We start from the raw sequence: 18,575 nt of genomic DNA, 5'->3' as shown, positions 1-18,575 counted from the left end.
TGAAATGTCTGCAATTTTTATTTCATACAGATGAGTTAATCAGTTTTCTCAAATAATTGTTTTCTTCATACACTGCACCGCATCTTAAATTTTAACCACCTTGTCTTAGATAGTAAGTTAAATTCAGGTTCACAGATGTGAATTCTTTGTTAATCAATGAAGTTTTCACACTGCCCTAATCCTAGCACATTTTGACATAGTTCTGCTTAAGAAAAAGTAGTATTTGTAGAGGATCTGTCATGTGCATGTTAGCAAATACTTATCATGGTATATTATTCATCTTTGGTCATGATCACTTCTGTATATAGAATAGTAGAAGTTCTGAACCATGTACTGTATGATGGTGATTTTATGCTTCATTTGTCTGCCTTTATAGCTATGGATTTGTTTCATTTGTTGATGATGTGGATGTCCAGAAGATAGTAGAGGTAAGTAATAGAAAAATCTCTTTCTTATCTTACTGCTATGACGTTTAGTGTTAGAGATATACTCAGACTTGTGTAAAATTTGGAGGAAGCTAGACTTCCTGTTCAAAATCCAAACTCAGAGTCACCTCCCATAACTTGATAGATCCTGTTTATTTCTGAGTGGACACCTAGGTTCACGAACTACAGACAGGAAAGGTTGGAGACAGGGTGATGAAAAGCTTTTGATCAACTTTCACTTGATGCCTCTTGACACTGATTAGAGTGGCAAGGGTAAGTAAGGTAGCTTCATGATGACAAATTTTAATTTGGTGCGTAGTTGTCACTGATCGTCTATGATGATAGGCACTTTAGAAGACTTTAGGTGTTTACCCAAGTCTTGGAAGCTAAGACTTGAAAATGGATTTTAGTTTTGTTACTGTTCTCTTTTCAGTCACAGATACATCTCCAGGGTAAAAAGCTGAAGCTGGGCCCTGCAATCAGGAAACAAAAGTTCTGTGAGTAGGAAAAGAAATTGTTCTTTTTTGACCCGGGTAGCTTTTCAAATAACTAAAAGTAGGCTTTTTTCTTCTTGCTTTTCAAAAAGGTGCTCGTCATGTGCAGCCATGTCCTTTGGTATTTAATCCTCCTCCTCCACCACAGTTTCAGAACGTCTGGAGGAATCCAAACACTGAAACTTGCCTGCAGCCCCTAATCACGCTGAATCCTGTAACTCAGTACGTTCAGGTAAGAACTGCTTATGTTCCTGTTCTCTTGTTTATTGTAGTCATCCTTGCGTCTGTGGAATTGTATCTACACTTTCCATAGTAAGTGGCAATGGAATCCCTGTTTGAACAGTGTGAGTAATGGGAAATTTGTTACTTTTGTTAGAAATTTCTTACTCTTAGTGTTGGTTATTTGAGCTAAAAATCTTCTATATACTTTGTGAGACTTTCTCTGAGAAATGATCTCTGTAGACATACGAACAAATCTCTTCCTATCTCTTCCTTTTTCACCCCATATAACTAGTTCCTAAAGCATTTGGAAGCCGCTCTCCTTATGTGTCTGCCTAGCTTATTGTTCTCTAAGGTTAGCAGTTAACCTAGCTATTCTTTGCTTGCAATGATTTCCAGATGCCTCCTCGTATAAATTGCTGACTTCTGGATATATTCTGGTTCTTGGATGGGTAGATTTCTGTAGCTCTTCTTTACTTGCAATGCTTTCCAGATGCCTCCTCATATAAATTGCTGACTTCTGGATATATTCTGGTTCTGAGATGGGTAGATTTCTGATCTCTTTTACTCTGTCTATAAATCCCGTGAGTTTCTGGCATGTCATTTCTCTGATGCTGGTTGCTTTGATATTTAAAGTAGGATTTGACATCCTCTGTCACTTACTGGTGATAAATAACGTTTATTTTGTTCTTCGTTCCTTTCATTTCTGTGTGTGTTTAAAAGACCTTTTCTTTGATGGAATATAAAGTAACAAAATAGTAGTGAAATAGTTCTTCAGTGTCTCTCATTTGTTGACATTTTCCATGTCCTTGAAATGTGTAGGGTACACCTCCTCTTCTTTTTCCTTCTCTGAGCAATGGCTAGAATAAAAGCCCTGCTTGTTTCTGGCATTTACGGTGAGCCATTACTGAATATGGGTGTATTCATGAATGCTGCTACCTGTATGTTTTTAATTAGTAAGTATTCATTGAAACGTCGAAGACATTATACTGTCTCTTTTCCATTTGTGGCTTATATACTGCCCTTAATTTGTGGAAATGAAGTACCGAGAAAGCCGTAACATCTGTCGAAGAACTACAGTATTACCCTATAATATTGTCAAATACAAAACAGTCTGGAAGTATTTTGCCAAAGAAATAGCAAATATATTAATTTAACTTACGTTGAAATAAGAGCCTTATCTTAATAAGGCTTAATAGAGCCTTATCACCAGTGTCAGAAATTACTTCTGGGTGGGCATAGGTAGACAGTGTAAATAAGGTAAACTTTGGCTGGTGCAATAGGCACTTCTTTTGTCATTTGTCTCTTCCCCTTCCCCACCCAAAGGGTAGCACTTGACAGGGAATATTTGTTTCTTCATAATGTCTGTCATTCATTTAGAAATCTGCATTGCTGTAGGTAGAGAAACAATTACTATTTCAATGTTCTTCCTATTTTTGTCACGTTGGGAATGATACTTCCTTCTAATTAAAATAACAGTGTTTTACCGTATTAATCCATTCTTTCTGTAAACTTTATTTTCAGGCTTATTCTACTTACCCAAATTCACCAGGTCAGGTCATCACTCGATATCAGTTGCCTTTATATAATAATCAGTTAATTGAACAGGGAGTAAAATGATTTACTTTCAGCTACCATTGAGGCCTTCTGCTTGTTTATACAAATTGCCTGAATAGGTTGTCATTTTAAACTAGTGAAGTGTACCTGAAATTTTAGAAAACGCTTAGAATTAGCGTAATGAAGGCCTCTGTAGTATTTAGAAGTGATGAAATAATATTTTGACAGGAGGGTACTTGGCAATAACTTTTCTGTAGAACAATTTCTGAGATTTGGTGTTCCCATCTTTGTTTTAGCATGTATTTTGTTATGTTTGCCGTCAAAGAGCTGAAACATGCAGACTGTCTTTCATGAATTTAGAGATACAGAGTGAAGTAAAAGCTTTACCCAATTCTTAGAGCACAGAATTCCAATTGTGTTCTTATTTTAGCTTGCTGCTTCATGATAGTAGTTCTCTGGGTCTCTTTTCAATGATACAACTATATCTATGACCGATAATCATATGTGTGGTACCAAATTCAAAGAATTAGTATCTTTGAGAGTTTCACAATGCGATTTGCAGAAAATTGGGAAAAAGGTGAGATTTTCTATGTAGAAGGAAGAACAAGAAGTTGAGGGATTAGAAACCTAAAGTACTTATTTTTTCTATTCTGTTTCTTTTATTCTATTAACCAAGGAGCCAGCATGAGAAGTACTTCGATGTTGTCTGTCTCACGTGTTTTTGAAAATGTGTAGTAATATTTGAATAATTTTGGTTTCCTTTTTTTTTTTTTTTTTTCCCCCAAGATGCCACCACAGCGGCCTGTTGGGGAGCAAAGGAGTTATGCTGTACCTCAGGTAAAGTGAATGTGCCAAACGTACACTCCCTGTTCTTTCTTGATTTTTTTCTATTTCATACGTGCCTGTAGTTTTTTTAAATCGTTCTTTGTATTAATGTGGCACATTTTGTTACTTTCTTTTTAACCCAATTTTAAACTCTTATGGGAGCAACAGTGCCTTTTTCTCTCCCAGGTTTTTGCATGCTTAAGCAATGGCTGGTCCACATAATGATAAGAATTCAGTTACTTTTAGATTGACTATACAGTCCATGAAAGGTAATATTAATGTGGCCTTAGAATGAGCGTGTATCTGCCTGGAATCTGCCTCTGGCCTTTCCCTTCGTAAAAAAAAAAAAAAAAAAAAGTGTTCAAGAGAAACAGAAATGTTTTGCTATTAATTACTCTTAAATAAGAATAGGAAGAAAAAAGAATACTACCTCTAAAACACCCGAACTGCTTTCCCGCCAAATAACTAGTTCCAAAAATATTTGAAAGCACCTGTCTTCGTGTGTCTGCCTAGTTTATTCTTCTCTAAGGTTAGCAATTCATCCAGCTATTCTTTACTTGCAGTGTTTTCCAGATGCCTCCTCATATAGATTGCTGACTTCTGGGTATATTCTGGTTCTGGAATGGGGAGATTTCTGATGTGTTTTACTATATTTATAAATCCCGTGAGTGTCTGGCATGTAATTTCTCTGATCCTGGTTACCTTGATATTTAAAGTAGGATTTGACATACTCTGTCACTTACTGGTGATAACTAACGTTTATTTTCTTTTTAGTTTGTTTTATTTATGTCTTAGTTTAAAAGACATTTTCTTTGATGGAAAATAAAGTAAGAAAATAGTGGTGAAATAGTTCTTCAGTGTCTCTCGTTTGTTGACATTTTCCATGTACTTGAAACGGGTAGGGTATACCTCTGCTTCTTTTTCGTCCTGTGAACGATGGCTAGAAAAAAAGCCCTGTTCCTCACATTTACTGTGAGCCATTACGTAATCTGGGTGTATTCATGTGTGATGCTATGTATATGTTTTCAATCACTAAGTATTTATTGAATCGTAGAAGACATTATACTGTCTCTTTTCCAGTTGCGGATTATATACCGCCCTTAGTTTTTTGAAATGAAGTACAGAAAAAGCCGTAACATTTATAGGAGAACTTCATATTACCCTGTGGTCTTGTCAAATACAAAACCCTTTGGAAGTATTTTAAGAAAGAAAGAAAGCAAATGCATTAATTTAACTTACATTGAAGTCTGTCTTAATAGAGCCTTATCACCAGAATAAGAAATAACTTCTGGGTGGGCATAAGTACACAGTATAAATAAGGTCAACTTGTCTGGTGAAATAGTCACTTCTTTTTTCATTAGTCTGTTCCTCCTCCCCAGCCAAAGGGCCTCACTTGACAGAATCTTTCTTTCTTCATAAAATCAGTCACTCATTTAGAATCTGCGGTGCTGTATATAGAAAAGTAATGTTTTAAAACTTTTTCATAGTTTTTTATATTGGGAATAGTATTTCTAATTAACAAAATGTTTTACCGTATTCATACATTCTTGCTGTAAACTTTATTTATAGGCATATCCTACTTATCCAAATTCAGCAGTTCACGTCATCACTGGATGTCATTTGCTTGTATATAATTGTCAGGTAATTTAAGAGGGACTAAAATGATTTACTTTCAGATATTATTGAGCCCTTTGTTATACAAATTGCTTGAATAGTTTGCCATTTTAAAGTAGTGAAATGTACCTAAAATTTAAGACAACACTTAGAATTAGTCTAGAATGAAGGCCTCCGTATTATTTAGAAGTAATTGCATAATATTTTGACAGGAATGTACTTAGCAAAAACTTCACTGTAGAACAGTTTTTTGAGACTTGGTGTCCCCTTCTATATTGTAGCATGGTTTTTTTTCATCTTTGCCGTCAAATAGCTGAAACATCCAGACTGACTTTTATCAATTTTTTAGAAAGACAGAGTGAAATAAAATTACTACCCACCTTTTAGAGCACAGAATTTGAATTATATTTGTATTTTAGCTGGCTGCTTCACAATAATAGTCCTCTGCGTCTCTTTTCATAGATATGACTGTGTATGTGGCCCATAATCATATCTGTGGTAATAAATTCCAAGAACTAATATCCTTGAGATTTCCACAATACCAACCCCAGAAAATTGGGAAAAAGTTGAGGTTTTACATAATAGAGTTAACAACAAGAACGTCAGAGATTAGAAACCTAAAGTAATTCTTTTTTCTGTTCCGTTTCTTTTATTATAATAACAAATTAAAGGAGCCAGCGTATGTGCTTCAATATTGTGTTATCTCATGTATTTTTGAAAATGTGAAGGAATATTTGAATGATTTTTGTTTCCTGTCTCTACTAAAAACACAAAAAAATTAGCCAGGCGTGGTGGCGCACACTTGTAATCCCAACTACTCAGGAGGCTGAGGCAGCAGAATCACTTGATCCTGGGACGCAGGTTGCTGTGAGCTGAGATTGTGCCACTGCACTCCAGCCTAGGCAGCAAAGAGAGACTCAGTCTGAAAAAAAGCGATGCCATGAATATCTTTGTGTAAATATCTTGGCACGCTTCTGCTATTAATTTCTTGAGATGAATTGCTATCAGTGAAATAGCTAGGTGAAAGCACTTTGCCCCTTTTATAACAATTTTATAACTACTTCTCCTTTTTAGTATACTGGTGAGTATCCCCGCTTATCAAATCATGATGCACCTTTTCCACAGTACTCTTGGTAAATCACGTATTGGTATTTTCTCATTGACGGTGTGTAGAGCGCTCTCTTTTCCACACCCATTCCAGTGAAAGTTACTAGTATTTTTTAAATTGTCAGCCTAATAGCTGGAAAATATTACATTGTGTTGATGCCCACTTTTTAAAATCATCATTGAAGTTGATCATTGATCTTTAGCTTTTTAAATTAGGTTTTTAATTTTATTTTTCTTACTGATTCATAGAAGACTTTGTATTGGTATTCACTTTTGTCATACATAGTGGAAAAAATATATAGGAGTAATAAGGAGGTGCCCTGGTGCCCTTACCTTATTCCTATTTTCAGTTCAGTTGACTCAACTAGTTCACTTGTAAGCTTGATGATAGGGTAGAATGAGATTGATCGAAAAGAAGATTCCTCTATCTCTATTTTACTTGGGTTTTAAAAAAATTTAAAAATGAGTGCTGTATTTTGTCAAATGATTTTCAGTGATGAATTAAAGTAATGTGTCCTGCAAATTGAGTATTCTTGCATTCCCAATATAAACTTAGACTCTTTATATACTGCTGGAATTTCCCATTTGTGTTGAGGGCAGGGATGGATCATCTGGGTGAGGCTTTGTTGCTTATATGCTTTTAGCTTTGTAAAATGCGTTGAGAAATACTTTCTTCCTCTTTGAAAACAGAGTTTCGGCATAGCATTCTTTTATTATCTATGGCCACAACCCATTTTTCAGGTCTCATATATACTTTTGTTTTCTTGTGTTTTCTTGCTTTGTTTTGCCAGGATTGTTTATTGCTTGAATTTCATCCTCCCCACGCACCACTCCCCGAGAATCTGCGCTTTGATTTACTAAAGTTTTCATTCTGATTTTCACGTCGTATTTTCTAAATTTTATCACTCTCTTTATTTGCTCCTCCTCTTTTGCTGCCAATGTAACTTTGCTGACTACAAATGATAGGCTTTTTCCTGGTCAGTTTATATAAATACCAATTTGCTTACATGTTGACACAGTAATTGAATTAGATAATACTGGCAAAGGAGCTGACCTCCCAGGAGTTTAAATAACGATAATTTTTTTGCAGCTTTTAGCTGTCGTCGTCACTTGGTTGTCCACATGTAACAAGGAATGTATTTGCTCTATGTGGCAATGAGAGTTGTGTATATGATGGTCTTGAAGCTCACTCCTGTTTACTATTCCAACATTTCTCATTTCAAAATTCAACAACTCACTTGAAGATATGATTAAGAAAATTACTTCTTTAATGCAGTTTGTTTTCAGGATGCCATTGACGGTTACGTTGGTACTTTCTTTAAACTTAAACTTTTCTTATCCTAAGCATTGATTTATATTTTTGGCCATAGTTTAGAAGTAACCAAAGGTTGTCTGTTGATTGTGGATTTTTATATATACATTATATAATTATGTATAAATACACACACAGTGGGAATTGAACAATCCCTGCTAATCGAGCCATGGCAAAAATGAAGTACATTGCAAAAAATGAAGTACGTTGCTTACTTTGTTTGCTTTGATCGCCACCTGCTGGCCGAGGACTAGGACATGATCATTACTTCCTTAATTTAAAATATGATGACTCTATTAAAGAGATTCGGTGAATTTTATATGTACGATTCCAGTTGAGCAGGCAGCCAGTTTATAAGATCCAAGCTAAAGTCAAACTTCTTATAAAACCAAATGCCTTTTTTTTCTTCTTTACCAAACTACGGTTGTTTCGGGTATCCAAATGAGTATGAGAATCAGAAGAGGCACCAGAGATCTTTTCCAGCCATTTGTTTTGAAGCAAGGAAACTGAAACTGAGGTCATGAAAAGATTCACTTTCGTGAGCAATGGAAATCAGGTTCTTCCCAAACAAGAATTTTCCTCTTCAATTCTTGTGGCACTGTCACAAGGTTTCTTAACCAGACCCTTTGCAAATTTGGCACCAAATAATTCTTTATTGTAGGAGGCTGTCTTTGCATTGTAGGATGTGCAGTAGCATGGCTGGGCTTCAGCCCATCAGATTGCAGGAATACATCTTAGCTGTGACAGCCAATCTCTAAACGTCGCTAAATGCCCCTGGGGCTCAAAAATCTTGCCCAGTTGAGAATCAGTGCATTTCCATAACCTCTCATAATCTGATACAGGTTTCTGCCAGATGTTAGATTTCTAAATTAAAATACATCCAAACACTATGGTGCAGAGACAATACTGTAATGTAGCTTGTTTATCAAAGAAAAACATAGCCAAAGTTCATCCGCAAATCAAGGGGGAATTGAAAAAGAGAAGAACTACAAGAATTTCAGAATTTCTTTTGTTTTATTCTGTTTGGGATTTCTGAATGAACTGAGAAGGAATTGGTGAATTGTGTATAGGGAAGGGAAATCTAATCAGGTTCCTAATAGTTCAAGATAATGCAGCTTAATGTCATTTGGAAAAAACAATAATGGAAGACATTTTTAGAAAGGAAAAACTTAAAAATAGTGTTTTAAATTTTTCTTCCACAACACTGTCATGAAATAAAGCTGTTAAAGGAAAGCATTAGGCATTAGTTACAAACCCAAAATAGCAAGTACAGGCAGGAAAGAAAAGAGAAGTGCAGTAACCTCGGCTTCAGTTGATTTCACAATTTAGATTTCATGTATAGTAAAGCTGTGTAGAATCAGTAACTTCTAGCATCTAATTAACAAAGTAGGAACTCCTTTCTTACTACTATAAGGTTATTGTGTTGTTCAAAAAGATACACAGTTTCTTTCGTCTTTTGTTTTCTTTCAGACAGCTGTATGTGTAATAGCTTTCTCTTAGGCAGCTTTTTGTGCTTTCAGAGTCAACAGCACTTCACCAGTGATTTTTAAATTAATGATGTGTCATAGTTTCCTGATGTTTCGATTAGTTCTTAATTAAACTTTTTTCAAAATAAGTCAGCTAAATAGTGGAGCCAAAAAAGAAACTCGAAAACAAATCTGCTGAAAATAAATTCAAATAACAGGACACTAACTTACATTGGCATACCACTTTTCCACTTTTACCACTTTATACGTACAAAATGAATTCACTCATTTATATCTATCAGGCCACTGTGAAAATTAGAATTATCACTTGGACTGATTTCGCGTTACTCAGGAAGAAAAATGTTATTTCAGAAGATGCTTTGAACACCCTAGCGTTAGGGAAGAAGATTATAAGAAATTGGTTTAAAACATTGAGGTTTATTTTGTTTTTGGTGCGGCTTCTTTTTTTTTTTTTTAAGGTTTATCTTTAGTCTACTCAGTAAAGTGAAAAGTTGCTCACGAATGTAGAACAGGATGATTTTAAAACTTTAATTTTTACAAATCTGAACTTTCTAGTTTTGGGTGTCTTTTTTAACTACTTCACAGAGTATTTTCACAAATACTGACTGAGTATTCTTCCACAGCATTATACAAGACACGGTGATGAGCGACACTAGGTTTAAGAAAGTAGTATATCCTTTGGTTAAAATTCCATGCTGATGTCCTCTGATTAGTTTAAATCCTGAGCCTGCACTGAGCTGCACTGGTGACTAATTTCCAATGAAAATAACTTATGTAAAATATATTATACTTAAAATACAAAAATGATATTTCACATTGTGTATGGGTTTTGCCTGCATACGTAATTATGATGTCTACTTTCCAAATTACAGTCTGCTGCAAATCCTGAGACTCCCAACTCAACCACCTGCAGAGAGGCCAGCACCCAGTCTTCATCAGCTGCGGCTAGCCAAGGCTGGGTTTTACCAGAAGGCAAAATCATGCCAAACACTGTTTTCGTTGGTGGAATTGATGATAGGGTATTGTATTCATACCTCATTGTTACCTTAAAGTACATCATGAACAGTGGGATTTGGGCCCTGTTACAAACTTAATGTGTTTTTGTACTTCATGGAGGTTTAGAATTGCTTTCAGGTTTGACCCATAGGTACTAAAAATATCTTTGACAAAGAGCTACTGGTCATTTTGGGGATAAATGGGGAAGAAATTTCCCCCTCATGGTAGTAAAATTGTAGTAAAGTTGAAATTTTTGAATGCTGAATTTTTACTCTGACGTTCCATTCTGTTCCATAGACGGATGAAACTGAGATCAGAAGCTGCTTAGGTAGATACGGTTCAGTGAAAGAAGTGAAGATAATCACAAATCGAAGTGGTGTGTCCAAAGGGTGAGTAATTTTATCAAAAATATCTGAACTCTAGTCCCCTGTTCTATAGGTATGAGACAAGACTTCAAAACTGATATTCTGACCCTTGTATAAATGAAACTGTTTGCGGTGTTAATTTCTTTCACGTAGGGGATAAAAGGTTATTACCAGTTCTTTTATTTAATCATTTTTCTAATGTTTGTTTTGAAATGTCTGCAATTTTTATTTCATACAGGTGAGTTAATCAGTTTTCTCAAATTGTTGTTTTCTTCATACACTGCACAGCATCTTTAATTTTAACCACCTTGTCTTAGATAGTAAGTTAAATTCAGGTTCACAGATGTGAATTCTTTGTTAATCAATGAAGTTTTCACAGTACCCTAATCCTAGCACATTTTGACATAGTTCTACTTAAGAAAAAGTAGTATTTGTAGAGGATCTGTCATGTGCATGTTAGCAAATACTTATCATGGTATATTATTCATCTTTGGTCATGATCACTTCTGTATATAGAATAGTAGAAGTTCTGAACCATGTACTGTATGATGGTGATTTTATGCTTCATTTGTCTGCCTTCATAGCTATGGATTTGTTTCATTTGTTGATGACGTGGATGTCCAGAAGATAGTAGAGGTAAGTAATTCAATGGAAAAGTCCCTTATTTATCTTACTGATACGACGTTTAGTGTTAGTGATATACTCAGACTTGTGTAAAATTTGGAGAAAGTTAGACTTCCTGTTCAAAATCCAAACTCAGAGTAACCTCCCATAACTTGATAGATCATGTTTATTTTTGAGTGGACACCTAGGTTCATGAACTACAGACAGGAAAGGTTGGAGACAGGGTGATGAAAAGTTTTTGATCAACTTTCACTTGATGCCTCTTGACACTGATTAGAGTGGCAAGGGTAAATAAGGTGGCTTCATGATGACAACATTTAATTTGGTGCGTAGTTGTCACTGATCGTCTATGATGATAGGAACCTTAGAAAGCTTTAGGTGTTTACCCAAGTCTTGGAAGCTAAGACTTGAAAATGGATTCTAGTTTTGTTACTGTTCTCTTTTCAGTCACAGATACATCTCCAGGGTAAAAAGCTGAAGCTGGGCCCTGCAATCAGGAAACAAAAGTTCTGTGAGTAGGAAAAGAAATTGTTCTTTTTTGACCCGGGTAGCTTTTCAAATAACTAAAAATAGGCTTTTTTCTTCTTGCTTTTCAAAAAGGCGCTCGTCTTGTGCAGCCACGTCCTTTGGTATTAAATCCTCCTCCTCCACCACAGTTTCAGAACATCTGGAGGAATGCAAACACTGAAACTTGCCTGCAGCCCCTAATCACGCTGAATCCTATAACTCAGTACGTTCAGGTAAGAAGTGCTTATGGTCCTGTTCTCTTGTTTATTGTAGTCATCCTTGCGTCTGTGGAATTGTATCTACACTTTCCGTAGTAAGTGGCAATGGAATCCCTGTTTAAACAGTGTGAGTAATGGGAAATTTGTTACTTTTGTTAGAAATTTCTTACTCTTAGTGTTGGTTATTTGAGCTAAAAATCTTCTATGTACTTTGCAAGGCTTTCTCTCAGAAATGACCTCTTTAGACACATGAACAAATCTCTTCCTGTCTCTTCCTTTTTCACCCTATGTAACTAGTTGCTAAAGTATTTGGAAGCAGCTCTCCTTATGTGTCTGCCTAGTTTATTGTTCTCCAAGGTTAGCGGTTAACCTAGCTATTCTTTACTTGCAGTGCTTTCCAGATGCCTCGTCATATAAATTGCTGACTTCTGGATATATTCTGGTTCTGGGATGGGTAGATTTCTGATCTCTTTTACTCTATGTAAATCCCGTGAGTTTCTGGCATGTCATTTCTCTGATGCTGGTTGCTTTGATGTTTAAAGTGAGATTTGACATCGTTTGTCACTTACTGGTGATAAATAACATTTATTTTGTTCTTCGTTCCTCTTATTTCAGTGTGTGTTTAAAACACCTTTTCTTTGATGGAAAATAAAGTAACAAAATAGTAGTGAAATAGTTCTTCAGTGTCTCTCATATGTTGACATTTTCCATGTACTTGAAACGTGTAGGGTACACCTCTTCTTCTTTTTTCCTTCTCTGAGCAATGACTAGAAGAAAAGCCCTACGTGTTTCTAGCATTTACGGTGAGCCATTACTGAATCTGGGTATATTCATGAATGCTGCTACCTGTATGTTTTTAATCAGTAAGAATTTATTGAAACGTAGAAGACGTTATACTGTCTCTTTTCCAGTTATGGCTATATACTGCCCTTAATTTGTGGAAATGAAGTATAGAGAAAGCCGTAACATCTGTCGAAGAACTACAGTATTACCCTATAATGTTGTCAAATACCAAACAATCTAGAAGTATTTTGCCAAAGAAATAGCAAATGTATGAATTTAATTTACGTTGAAATCTATCCTAATGGAGCCTTATCACCAGTGTAAGAAATAACTTCTGGGTGGGCATAAGTACCTGGTATATATGAGGTAAACTTTGGCTGGTGAAATAGTCACTTCTTTTGTCATTTGTCTCTTCCCCCTCCCCACCCAAAGGGTAGCACTTGACAGACAATTTTTATTTCTTCATAAAGTCAGTCATTTAGAAATCTGGATTGCTGTACGTAGAAAAACAATTACTGTTTCAAAGTTTTTCATATTTTTGTTATATTGGGTATGATATTTCTTTCTATTTAAAAAAAACGTTTTACCGTATTAATCCATTCTTTCTGTCAACTTTATTTTCAGGCTTATTCTACTTATCCAGATTCACCAGATCAATTTATATCTATAAATTCCGTCATCCCTGGATATCAGTTGCCTGTATATAATTATCAGGTAATTGAAGAGGGAGTAAAATGTTTTACCTTCAGCTACTATTGAGGCCTTCAACTTGTTTATACAAATTGCTTGAATAGTTTGTCATTTTAAAGTAGTGAAATGTACCTAAAATTTAAGAAATCACTTAGAATTCGTGTAATGAGGACCTCTGTGTTACTTAGAAGTGATGAAATCAGATTTTGACAGGAGTGTACTCAGCAATAACTTTTGTGTAGAACAATTTCTGAGATTTGTGTTTCCGTCTTTGTTTCAGCATGTATTTTGTTATCTTTGCTGTCAAAGAGCTGAAACATCCAGGCTGACTTTCATGAATCTTGCAGAGATATAAAGTGAAATAAAAGCTTTACCCAATTCTTAGAGCACAGAATTCCAATTGTATTTTTATTTTAGCTTGCTGCTTCATGGTAGTAGTTCTCTGGGTCTGTTTTCAACGATACAACTCTTATCTATGACCCGTAATCATATGTGTGGTAACAAATTCAAAGAATTAATATCTTTGAGGATGCTACAATTCTATTTCCAGAAAATTGGGAAGATTGAGGTTTTCCATGTAGAAGTAACAACAAGAACTTCAGGGATTAGAAACCTAAAGTACTTCTTTTTTTCTATTCTGTTTCTTTCATTATAACAAAGGAGCCATCATGATAAATACTTCAATATTATGTAACTCACGGGTTTCTGAAAATGTGTAGGAGTATTTACATAATTTTGGTTACTTTTTTTTTTTTTTTTTAAAAAGATTCCACTGCACTGGCCTGTTGGGGCGCAAAGGAGTTATGTTGTTCCTCTGGTAAAGCGAATTAGTGAAACATATACTTCCTCTTCTTTCTTGATTTTTTGTGTGTCGTATGTGCCTATAAATATTTTAAATCATCCTTTATATTAATGTGTTACGTTTTGTTACTTTCTTTTTAACCTCCCATGGCAGCAACAGTGCCTTTTTCTCTCTCAGGTTTTGTATACTTAAGCAATGGCTTATCCACGTAATGACAAGTGTTCAGTTACTTGTTGGTAGATTATTTAATGTAAGAAAGGTAGTCCTAATGTGGCTTTACCTAAGAACGGTAGTATTAATTTGGCTTTAGAAGAGCATGTATCTGATTAGAATCTGCGTCTGGATTTACCAAGCATAAAAAATTTGATAAAGAGAAACAGAAATGTTTTTCTGTTAATTACTCTTAAAGAAGAGTAGGATTAAAAAGAGCATTACCTCTATAACACCTGAGCTGCTTTCCCCCATGTAACTAAAATATTTGAAAGCAGTTCTTCTCATGTGTCTGCCTACTTTATTCTTCTCTAAGTTTAGCAATTAATCCAGCTATTCTTTATTTGAAATGATTTCCAGATGCCTCTGCATATAAATTGCTGACTTCTGGATATATTCTGATTCTGGAATGGGTAAAGTTCTGATAGTTTTAGATATCTGTAAATCCCATCAGTTTCTAGCATGTAGTGTCTCTGATCCTTGTTACTTTGCTATTTAAAGTAGATTTGACATATTCTGTCACTTATTGGTGATAAATAACGCTTATTTCCTTCTTAGTTCATTTTATTTATATCTTAGTTGAAAAGACATTTTCTTTGATGGAAAATAAAGTAACAGAATCGTAGTGAAATAGTTATTCAGTGTTTCTCATTTGTTGACGTTTTCCCTGTGCTTGAAACACGTACGGTATACCTCATCTTCTTTTTCCTTCTCTGACCAATGGCTAGAATAAAGGCCCTACTTTTAACATTTACTGTGAGCCATTACCGAGTCTGGGTGTATTCATGCCTGCTGCATACCTATATGTATTCAAACAATTAGTATTTATTGAAACATATGAGACTTTATACTGTCTCTGTTCCAGTATTGGATTATATACTGCACTTAGTTTTTCAACATAAAGTACAGAAAACGCCATAAATTCTGTAGAACTACATATTACCTTATAATATTGTCAAACACAAATCAGTCCGGAAGCATTTTTACAGCGAAATAGCAAATGTATTAATTTAACTTACATTGAACTCTGTCTTAATGTAGCCTTATCACCAGTGTAAGAAATAACTTCTGGGTGGGCATAAGTACACAATATAAGTAAGGTTAAGTTTGCCTGGTGAAATAGCCAGTTCTTTTGTCATTTGTCTGTTCCCCCTCCACGCCCAACCGTAGGACTTGACCGAGAATAATACATTCTTCATAAATCAGTCAGTCATACACAATTCTGCATTGTTGTATATAGAAAAATAATTAGTATTTCAATGTTTTTCATATTTTTGTTCTACTGGGAATATTTCTTTCTAATTAAAAAAAAAGTTTTACCTTATTCATTCTTTCTGTATAATTTATTTTCAGGCATATCGTACTTATCCAAATGCACCAGTTCAGGTCATCACTAGATATCAGTCGCCTGTATATAATTATCAGGTAATGTAAGAGGAAGTAAAATGATTTGCTTTCCGATATTATAGAGGCCTTTAACTTGTTTATACAAATTTCCTGAATAGTTTGTCATTTTAAACTAGTGAAGTGTACCTAAAATTTAAGGCAACACTTAGAATTAGTGTAGAATGAAGACCTCTGTCTTATTAAGAAGTAATGAAGTAATATTTTGACAGGAATATACTTGGCAGTAACTTTTCTGTAGAACAGATTTCTGAGATTTGGTGTCCCCTTCTTCATTTCTGGATTGTAGTTTTCATCTTTGCTGTCAAATAACTGAATGAAACATCCAAAGTTGACTTTGCTGAATTTTGTTAGGGAGATAGAGTGAAGTAAAATTATGATCCACTTTTTAGAGCACAGAATTCCAATTATATTTTCATTTTAGCTGGCTGTTTCACGGTAGTAATTCTCTGGATCTCTTTTCATAGATAGGACTATGTCTGTGACCCATAATTGTATCTATGGTGATAAACTGAAAGAGCTACTATCTTTGAGGTTTCCACATTGCCAACTCCAGAAAATTTGGAGAAAGGTGAAGTTTCATATATAAAAGTAACAAGAATGTCATGGACTAAAAACATAAAGTACTTAAGTTTTCCATTCTGTTACTTTTATTATAATGAAAAAGGAGACAGCAGGATAAGTACTTCAATATTGTGTTTCTCATGTGTTTTTGAAAATGTGTAGGAATATTTTAATAGTTTTGGTGTCCGTTTTTTTTTTGGTTTTTTTTGTTTGTTTTTTTTTTTTTTTAAAGATGCCACCATAGTGGCCTGTTGGAGAGCAAAGGGATTGTGTTGTACTTGACATTAAGTGAATTAGCCAAACGTACACTTCCTGTTCATTCTTGATTTTTTTCCATGTCATATGTGCCTATAAATATGTTTAAATGATTCTTTATATTAATGTTTTATTTATTTGTTTTTTTACTTTCTTGTTAACCCGATTATAAACTCCAATGGGAGCACAGTGCCTTTTTTGCTCTCAGGTTTTTATGTGCTTAAGCAATGGCAGGTCCACATAATGATGGACTATATAATCAAAGGTAGTATTCACATGGCTTTAGAATTAGTATGTATCTGCGTAGCATCTGCCTCTGGCATTACCAGCAATAGAACATTTGTAGAAGAGAAACAGAAATGCTTTGCTGTTAATTACTCTTAAATAAGAATAGGAATAAACAAGAGTATTACCTCTAAACCACCTGAGCTGCTTTCCCCCCTTATCGCCAGTTCCTAAAGTGCATGAAAGCAGCTCTCCTTACGTGTCTGCCCACTTTATTCTTCTGTAAGTTTAGCAGTTCATCTAGCTACTCTTCATTTGAAATGATTTCCAGATGCCTCCTCATGTAAATTGCTGACTTCTGGATATATTCTGGTTCTGGAATGGGTAGATTTCCGATGTGGTTTGAGATATATATATATAAATCGCGTGAGCTTCTGGCATCTGATTTCTCTGATCCTGCTTACATTGATATTTAAAGTAGGATTTGACATACTCTATCACTTACTGTTGATAAATAACGTTTGTATTCTTCTTAGTCTATTTTATTTATGTGTTAGTTTAAAAGACATATTCTTTGATGGAAAATAAAGTAACAAAATAATAGTGAACCAGTTGTGCAGTGTCTCTAATTTGTTGACATTTTCCACGTGCTTGAAACATGTATGGTATACCTCTTCTTTTTCCTTCTCTGAACAGTGGCTAGAAAAAAAGCCCTACTTGTTTGTGTCATTGACTGTGAGCCATTACTGAATCTGGGTGTATTCATGTATGCTGCTGCCTGTATGTTTTCAAACAATAAGAATTTATAGAAACATACAAGACATACTTTCTCTTCTGCACTATTGGATTATAGACTGCACTTAGTTTTTCGGAATGAAGTACAGAAAAAGCCATAACATCTATAGAACTACATGTTACCCTATAATATTGTCTAATACAAAACAGTCTAGAAATATTTTTACAGAGAGATAGCAAATGTGTTAATTTAACTTACATTGCAATCTGTCTAAGTGGAGCCTTATCACCAGTGTAAGAAATAACTTCTGGGTGGGCATAAGTACCCGGTATATATAAGGTAAGCTTTGGCTGGTGAAATAGTCACTTCTTTTGTCATTTGTCTCTTCCCCCTCCCCACCCAAAGGGTAGCACTTGACAAGAGAATTTTTATTTCTTCATAAAGTCAGTCATTTAGAAATCTGCATTGCTGTACGTAGAAAAACAATTACTGTTTCAAGGTTTTTCATATTTTTGTTATATTGGGAATTGTATTTCTTTCTATTTAAAAAAACGTTTTACCGTATTAATTCATTCTTTCTGTCAACTTTATTTTCAGGCTTATTCTACTTATCCAGATTCACCAGGTCAATTTACATCTATAAATTCCGTCATCCCTGGATATCAGTTGCCTGTATATAATTATCAGGTAATTGAAGAGGGAGTAAAATGGTTTACTTTCAGCTACTATTGAGGCCTTCCAACTTGTTTATACAAATTGCTTGAATAGTTTGTCATTTTAAAGTAGTGAAATGTACCTAAAATTTAAGAAATCACTTAGAATTCGTGTAATGAGGACCTCTGTGTTACTTAGAAGTGATGAAATCAGATTTTGACAGGAGTGTACTCAGCAATAACTTTTGTGTAGAACAATTTCTGAGATTTGTGTTTCCGTCTTTGTTTCAGCATGTATTTTGTTATCTTTGCTGTCAAAGAGCTGAAACATCCAGGCTGACTTCCATGAATCTTGCAGAGATATAAAGTGAAATAAAAGCTTTACCCAATTCTTAGAGCACAGAATTCCAATTGTATTTTTATTTTAGCTTGCTGCTTCATGGTAGTAGTTCTCTGGGTCTGTTTTCAACGATAACAACTCTTATCTATGACCCGTAATCATA

At 34.8% G+C, this 18,575-nt stretch overlaps 1 protein-coding gene across 1 annotated transcript in view; it reads left to right on the top strand.

Annotated features, from left to right (window-relative positions):
- The window catches only part of LOC129025945 (deleted in azoospermia protein 1-like), a 43,115-nt gene extending 24,964 nt beyond the window's left edge, over window positions 1-18,151 (top strand). Inside the window, exons 11-22 of the mRNA XM_054473490.2 lie at window positions 377-428; window positions 859-922; window positions 1,012-1,151; window positions 3,482-3,532; window positions 9,913-10,059; window positions 10,334-10,425; window positions 10,986-11,037; window positions 11,473-11,536; window positions 11,626-11,765; window positions 13,158-13,247; window positions 15,589-15,660; window positions 18,017-18,151. Of these exons, the coding sequence (XP_054329465.2) occupies window positions 377-428; window positions 859-922; window positions 1,012-1,151; window positions 3,482-3,532; window positions 9,913-10,059; window positions 10,334-10,425; window positions 10,986-11,037; window positions 11,473-11,536; window positions 11,626-11,765; window positions 13,158-13,247; window positions 15,589-15,660; window positions 18,017-18,151 (1,099 nt within the window). The remainder of the gene's footprint in view (window positions 1-376; window positions 429-858; window positions 923-1,011; window positions 1,152-3,481; window positions 3,533-9,912; window positions 10,060-10,333; window positions 10,426-10,985; window positions 11,038-11,472; window positions 11,537-11,625; window positions 11,766-13,157; window positions 13,248-15,588; window positions 15,661-18,016) is intronic.
- The last annotated feature ends 424 nt before the right edge of the window (window positions 18,152-18,575 follow it).

This window comes from Pongo pygmaeus, chromosome Y, assembly GCF_028885625.2.
Source record: "Pongo pygmaeus isolate AG05252 chromosome Y, NHGRI_mPonPyg2-v2.0_pri, whole genome shotgun sequence".
Lineage (NCBI taxonomy): Eukaryota > Metazoa > Chordata > Mammalia > Primates > Hominidae > Pongo > Pongo pygmaeus.
Note: the sequence above shows the minus strand (reverse complement) of the source record. Positions and strands in the feature narration are given on the sequence as shown.